This window comes from Lissotriton vulgaris, chromosome 1_1, assembly GCF_964263255.1.
Source record: "Lissotriton vulgaris chromosome 1_1, aLisVul1.2, whole genome shotgun sequence".
Taxonomy (NCBI): domain Eukaryota; kingdom Metazoa; phylum Chordata; class Amphibia; order Caudata; family Salamandridae; genus Lissotriton; species Lissotriton vulgaris.
In genome coordinates this window covers 1,867,080,091-1,867,088,077 of record NC_141685.1, presented here as the reverse complement: position 1 = coordinate 1,867,088,077, position 7,987 = coordinate 1,867,080,091, and the positions used below count along the sequence as shown (strand labels likewise).

The window sequence follows — 7,987 nt, the reverse complement described above, 5'->3', positions numbered from 1 at the left end:
GTACAATCCATATTCATCTGGGGTCTGAATTTCGATGCCTTTTGGTGTGCAAAAGATGGTGCAGTTCATTTTGCACAACAAATCACGTCCTAGTAGATTCACTGGACTAGAGTCACAGACAACAAATCTGTGCATTTCTTTGAAGTTCCCTATAGAAATCTCCATTGGTTCAGTTACTGGAGTGCTGATTATTTGATTTGACACACCCACTACTTGGATGGCTTCTCCCGAGAGGGGTAGGTTTGGAACGTCCACTGTTCTCACAGTAGAACGGGTAGCACCAGTGTCCAACAGAAAGGTGATGTCATTCCCTTCAACCTTTCCTTCAATGTATGGCCCTGTCTGGTCTCTCGGTAAGGAGGCGCCAAGCACGCACTCCTCGTCCTCCCCCCTCAGGCCCCGTCAGTATGGTTCATCACAGAGGAATGTATCATTTAACAGGAATTGCGAAGTTGCTGAATTTCTCTCATCCCCTCCTTCCCATACCTTGACCCCCTCATTCTGCTGAGTCTGATTCTTATAATTAGGTCTAGGAGCTCGGGGCAATGGATGCTGTTTTACCTGTTGCTGGTTCTTTCGTGGCCCCTCTTTCTGCACCTGTGGATTTAAACCATTTATGGGGGCATTACCAGCCTGCAAATGTGGACACTCGTCTCTCCAGTGCCCTATCTGACCGCACCCGTGACAGGGGAACTTCTTTTTGGCTTCTTCTTTACTCATTTTTACTCGGGGCTTCCCTCCTCCCCCAGAAGTAGTGTTTTGAGCATTATTATTCATCTTACTTAACTGTTTCTCTTGTTGTTCAGCCAATTTTACTTGTGCCCACATAACCTTCTCTTTTAGGGCTTTCCTTTTGTTCTCCAACTCATCCTCACAGTACTTTGCGTACTTGAGGACCTCATCTATGGGTTTGCCCTGCCAACAGATTTTATTATCTCTGATCCACTGGGATATTTCAGGTCTCAAACCCAACACAAATCGATAAACGAAATGGGTCATATCCTTCATTTCAATATTATCGATTCCACTGTAGGTCTTGAATACCTGTAGTAATCGTTCATAATAGGAGTGCACTGTTTCATCACGGTTTTGGGTAGTCCTATCTATTCAGGTCCAATCGGTTTCCTTTGCTGGCACTTCCTCCTTTAGGTATTGTATGACTTTATCATACTTTCTCATTACATCAGGTGAAGGAGCTGTGGTTCTGGAGTCTCTCTCATATTCTTCATTGGGCCAATCAACAGCAATCTTGCATTCTGTCCACAAGTCTATAGGAACTACAATGTCAAAGAACCCATCCAGGTCCTTCAGGAGACACTTTTGAACCTTTACGAACCTTTCAACCTGCCGATACCACTCTACGGGTTTCTCTCGTAATTTTGGGAAGTCATTGGTAAAAGACACAATATCCTGTCGGGACCACGGGACATGTACATATTTCCCACCCGGTACTTCTCTCATAGGATACAGGTTTTCTGCCTTGCCCACTTCTTTTAGAACATATTCTGAAGTTTTTGGTTTGGCCTTACTGTCTTCCTTTTTCTTTGCCCACCTGGCTTTCCATTTGTCTAGATCTCCCCATTTCTGCAGTATGTTCAGCAATTCTTTTATCTGTATCTTCTTCCCTGACACATTCATGTTTTCTAAATCTTTGTCGGAAAATTCGGCTCTGTAGGGTTTCTGTAATACCTTGGATCGACTAACATCTATTCTCATATCCGTGGCTGTGTCCATTAATTTTTCATGGAACACTTTGGTGTTCCGGGTAAGGCTTTTGCTGATAAACAGCAACTCCTCCTCACTAAAAGTATTCAATCTGTCTAATCCCACATTCCAGCCTTTAGTTCCTCCATTTCTATTCTTAGTTTGTAGATATCTAAAGGTTTGGGCTGGGGAGTTTCTTTTTCTATTTTTAGGGTCCATCAATCCAGTTCCTCCGGAGTCACTACTGTGGCACTCCGAGTCCCTGAAGCTGTTTCAATTAGGACTTCCTTTGCCTTGGTCTGATGTCCTGACCGCGGTACACTGGTTCCGGGTTCCCTTATGGGCAGATCCATTAGGGAAATCACAGACTCACATTCACTTGCCTGATCATCAACTATGAGCGGTTCTTTTCATGGTGGGGCTATAATTGGTGTAATAACTGGAGTACTTGGACTAGCCTGTCTATCTCCATAAAGAGGAACAACAGGACCAATAGTCACTGGGATTGTTAGGGCGTCAGGACTGGGATTTATCTGAGTTATGGTCTGAATTAGTTCATTTCGCTGTTTAATCAGTGCTTCTCTTTCTCGTTCATGCAAAACCCTTTCCATAGAGTTGTCATGCATTACTTGGGGTACTAAAGGAGGGTATATACTCGGGGCAGTTGTGATTGCTAACCCTGGTCTGTCCTCACCAAAAGGTCGGTAATTTGGGACCGCTGTGCCAGGTCTGCAAAATCTGTCACTATCACTGGGTTTGCTACCAGTACCAACTACATCTGTCTCACTATGCCCTCCTACTTCTAGGATGTTGGAAAAACAGATTCTTTGAGCTTGAGGGTCCATACTCTTCAGCATAAGGAGGTGGATTTTTCATTAACAAATCCTCCAGGTATTCATCCTCCGAATCCCCCATAGCCATTAGATGTCGAGTTTTCTCCGCCCTTTTTCCTCTCCCTTGTTCAGTTACCCCAAACATTGGAAACAGTCCCTCAACCATCATATTCTTTCTCCATTGTTTCATCTTTTTCTCTTTTGTTTCCCGCTGCAACTTTGGATACCATTTGCTCACTCCCTTATCCATTCGGGGTCTGTCTCACGCTAGAGCCTCAATCTCCCATTCCTCTAAAGCTTCATATTGCGTTAATCTGGGTCGGGGGTCTAATTCATTCATTCGGGTCCTCAAGTTAAACAGGATTCTACCATTAAAGGTACCATCGAGGGGAAATGCTAGGACTCCGTCATCTTCAGTATACTTTACCCAATTTTTTAACCATACACAGGTATGATACCCTTTGTCAAAAATCATAAATGAGGTGGGCGTATTAGGTGGTGGAATAATCATGCCCTCCCTAGTTCTAATGGGCTTGTCTTTCTTGAAATAATTCTTGATCTTTTCAGCAATGGTCAATTTTCTCTTTCCTCCGTACATATTGTAAGGTCTACCTCTTAGCATCTGCTCCTTATAAAAACCTAGATTTTTCGGATCAGGTAAAAATTCAGGATACCACATACACCTTTCCAAACTATCTTCAAGCTCGGATTGATTAATTTTGTTTACTAAGGTGCTTACAATGCTAGTGCGTCTTTTAATTCACAGGAACCAATCAACACAGAGGTTGCAAACACTCTCGACCAATGGGTGCGCGGCCCCTTCGTGAGACGCGGTCTCACTCTTCGGCGCTCACCCCTCCCTTACAATTCTAGCTTCGCTACACACCCGCGGGCTCAACCAATACCAGCGCGGCATGTAGTGACGTCAGTGCAGCCTTGCGACCGATTCCCTCCTTCACAAGGTAACGGAAACTTTGAATTTTTCTTAAAGTGCAAGTGCTCAGTTTAGTTAACAATGTATAACATTCGCCACTGTGCTTGAGGGTTTTAAAAAGAAAAAGGGTTTTTCTCTTACTGCAAGTAAACCAATTCTGTCTACTTTTCAGTCACTACGGATAGATCTCTTCTGCCTATCCTCTCACACAAGCATTAGAGAACCTGCTACTCCTTTGACTCATCCACTTCTTTCCGGGATATATACTAAGCCAAACTTTCACCAGCGGACTCCTCTGCTGTCACTCAAGCTCCGAAGAACCTATTACTCCTTCCGCATGCGACCCTTACTAGGTGATATCACAACGGGAGTTTCAACAGGGTACTTGTAGCTATCATTTATTCAATAATTCATTCAAGAAAATCCTAATTAGCGCTTCCAGTTCTGCCTAACCATGCACTAATCTCCCTCCTAGCCAGTGACCTCACAGCCAAGTGGATTCTACTCACCACTTGCTATATTATTTCCCCGGGGATTCCCACAACAAAAAACAATCACGAACAATTATGTATTACATGCAATAATATAGCAGCATTTCATGAAAATATAATTTCAAACCTTTTATAACATTTAAATGCAATAACAAAACTTATTTTAGCAGCAATAAATTTTAGCAGCACATTTTTATTTTTTACCGTTCCTAAAACTATCTTATCTACCTATCTTAACTAGTCCTAACCATCTATCTGCTACCAGAAAATTACTGATAGAGCGCGCAGGTCGCCCGACTCTTTATCTTACCAGATTTCACGCACTTGGGCCCATGACGTGTCTATGACAGCATTTTAGTGAATCGGGCGAATTTACACAACAACATCAGCAATTCTATGTGTTTTCCTTAACACTATTACAAAGATAACTGACTTACCACAGGTACCTACTTCCCTGATGGATCAGGAGCTAGCAGTGGACAAGAGATAAGAAGATACTTAATACTTTATACATTTAATAATACTTTTATACCTTTATAATGACCCCAGACACCTGAAGGGTTTTAAAGATTTTTATATAGTAAGTTTAAATCAGAATGGCATGAGTATAAAACTAATACAGATTAGAATATCAATAATCAGGATTATAACTACGATGAAACTGTGAATGAGGGCAAGCACCATTGAGTGCGAGTGGTAAACTACAGGGTAAGGGTAACAGGGAACATGCTATTCAGTTTTCAGACTTATACTAAGGTAGGTGAGTTTCAAACACATTAGTCAGTGATTTTCTAAAGTCCTACAAGTGATTCAAAACTGATCTTAGTCTGATATTGTATCACATGTTTTTTTCGTAGTAGGGAGAGTGTGCCACGTGTTTATCTTGTTCAAAATGTACATATATGGTACCTTAAGCTCCAAAATTCCATTATGAAATACATGTTTTGGAATTAAAATGTAAGTAAAATTGATTCCGAAATAGAATGAAAGAAGCACGCTAATTATACAAACCTACTTTTAACGCACAGGAAATATGCTCTTCCTGAAGAATAACAGACAGTCCATGTCAACAGTTTTTGCGTTTCAGGAAGTGCCAATGATTAAGCAAAGATTTAGGGAAAACAATTAGCATTGCCATGGCTCAGCATTCTGAGGTTATGATAGACTGCTGCTCGGTTTTGTTTGCTCTCGTTTAACTGATAAAGAAAGGAAGCGGTTTCCTTTAAAGTGCTGCCTCATCTCTTCTTCAACTGAAATTTAGCTAGACTTAGGAAGTACACTAAAGAACCACTTCTTCTTTCTCTCAGCTGCCTTAAAATACATTGTATTGTGCGCAAAGACATGCCAAGCGTTGCTCACCAAACACATGTGCAGCTGTGTGCTTCTTCACCATACTTTCCAGTGAGCAGACTCTGTCCGGGCCATAGGGAGTATGAGTGGTCGCCATCTTGTAGAGGTGATAACACTGATTAAGATCCAATCAGTGCAGGTATGTACCTAGACTGCAAACCATTCTTTTGGGGTCTAAATTCAGCGTAGGAAATTTGCCAAATTTAAACGTGTAGAATCAAGACAAATTCCTTCATTGTCTATTCCAAGACATCGCATAATAGTGTTGTGAAATATTCGGACTTTAATGTTGCTGGTTCACACAGTCGTATTTTTTTCACAAATATGCACATTTCGACAAATATAAATAGGCATGTGTTGGTAATGGTTTATACTGTTCCTTTAAATTGATGGCTTTATGTTCATCACACTTTGCGTACTTTATTTGAAAGGGCTTAATTTGTGACTTGCTAGGCATTACTATGTCGAGTTATATACGGAACAATTTATTGTTAATACGTGCAATCCAAATCAAATTAATAGTTATTCACGTGTGTGTTGCGCAATTAACTGTTAGTGTATGTCATGCATAGGAAGGAAAATTGATTTTGTTTTCATAGCTGAAATATTTTCGTACAGTCTGATGTGCACCTCAACGAACAATTTAGCATTGACATTTCCAACATGCAAACTTTTTTAGGGACACTACATAGGGAAACTAGAATGTAGTAAAGAAAAACTGCGGCGTGAAAACCAATCTGAGTGCAAATCCTATTTCTCACAAACAAGAGTTTCAGTTTGTGCCTGATATGGAATTACACTGCGTCTGCAAATTGCAAACACCATGGATTGTAACCTGCATGTTCCCTCGACTGCTAAATCCTAACGAAAATCTTGTCGGCTACTATCACAAAAAAAACTTGTAGCTCCCACAGTGGAGAGCAAATCTGCAAATTATGCAGTTGGTAGTATCCAAATTCTGTGCAATCTGTATTTACCGAGGGCGCAGTTATCATCTAAGATATCAGTATAACTGGCCTGACATTTTACTGTAGGTCTCATAGGCACAGAGAATGACAGAGAAACTGTTCTCACCCCTCTCAATGTGCCTGTTGAGTGTCTGCTTTGCAAATTCATAAACTTACAACTAAACAAGCTATTGCAACATTTTCTTCATGTTTTGCGGGGTTGAGCCTCATTTTTACGACTGAAGTCACCACAATTATTTTTTAAATTGCTTATCATTTCCTGATCAGCATAATGCATCTCTCTTTTTGAAAATGTGTTGAAATTTTGCACGTTTTGCACGTTAAATGTAAAACTGAAAAATTCCACATCTCAGTATCTTAGCAAAGCATGACTTATTCAACGGGGCTTATAACTCTTTCTTATGGTTTGCAAATGATATAAAGCAAGTTATCTCAAAACTAAAATGAAAATGCATGTTTATATCCCCATTTTGACCGTTGTGCTGTTATCAACATAGTGAATTTCTGTAATTCATAGAAACCTGGAAACAAAGTTAGCTTTGTTAACTATGTGTTGGAAAGAATGAAGTTGAGTCATCTGTAATGGTGAAACTTCTTACCGATAAAAAGAAATATTTGAAATACATGACAGAATAGTGTAACTTAGTAATGAGCTGGATCAAGACGTTTTATGTTGCCTGCATGCCCATTGGCTACTTTTTCTTGATTATTTTGGTTTCTGAGATGCATGTTCCCATGGGAAGGATACGGATGGCTGTTTTTGATGTTCTTGGCAGGCGCCTGGGCAGTATGATGAGAGGGGACTACTACAAGCATTGAACTACCAGGTTTCACCTTCATTTTTTTCTCCTTACACCTTCCCTCTCCTCCATGCTATATATTTGACAGGTTCTGTTTTAGCATGGGAAGCTGATGGAAGAGCCAAGGGTGCAGGTTCAGCACCCAGCTTGGTGGAATCCCTGGTACCATCTCTCAGTTGGGTGACTGGGGGTTGAATATATCTATTTTATCCCTAAGTTTCGCCAATGGGTTGGTTGGACGGGTTTTGATGTTTTAGTGTGGTGCAGAGCTTTCAAGATATGGGACAGCAATGGACTTTTAAACATAGATGTATTTTCACCTTTTACCAGTTTTTCAACAACATCTGACACCTTAGAAAAACTATCTTCAGATTCAGAGTATCTCAATACTCATCTATATTCATTTACTTCTCGGAAATAGCATAAAATGTTGCGGTATAAGAAGCTGTCTTAGACTATTATTCTGAAAAAGTTTACTGCTCGATAGTGAAAGACGGCCTTGCAAAAATGTTGTGCTCGTCTTGAATTCACAGTCCTATGTATTTCTTTGCCCACTTTTCACCTTCTTCCAATTTTGAATGCCTGGAGGGTTCCTTTGATCTGCTTCAAGACGTACTTCCTCTTGGAATCCCGCAGGTGTTGACAGCAATGAGGGTGAACATAGCTTACTGAGTGGTTTGATTATAAATGAAGCAACGGGTGTTTAGGCAATAATGGAAATAAATATGTTTAATACGTTCAGGGTCCACGCCCATCTATCTTCATGAATCTGTGTTCTATTGGTGCAGCCGAAGGGCGTTTTCACTTGATTTATGATAATTGCACTTGGCTGTCTTTCACATGCGACATAGTTTGTGTATGTTCGAGAGAGGTTAATCAAGACATAGGCCCTTATATGGAGATTTAG

The 7,987-nt window shown here is 40.7% G+C and overlaps 1 protein-coding gene across 1 annotated transcript in view; it reads left to right on the top strand.

The window, feature by feature from the left end:
* Positions 1-5,280: 5,280 nt before the first annotated feature.
* The window catches only part of TFEC (transcription factor EC), a 327,154-nt gene continuing 324,447 nt past the window's right edge, over positions 5,281-7,987 (top strand). Inside the window, exon 1 of the mRNA XM_086938225.1 lies at positions 5,281-5,451. Coding sequence (XP_086794351.1) covers positions 5,395-5,451 — 57 coding nt within the window. The 5' untranslated portion in view covers positions 5,281-5,394. The remainder of the gene's footprint in view (positions 5,452-7,987) is intronic.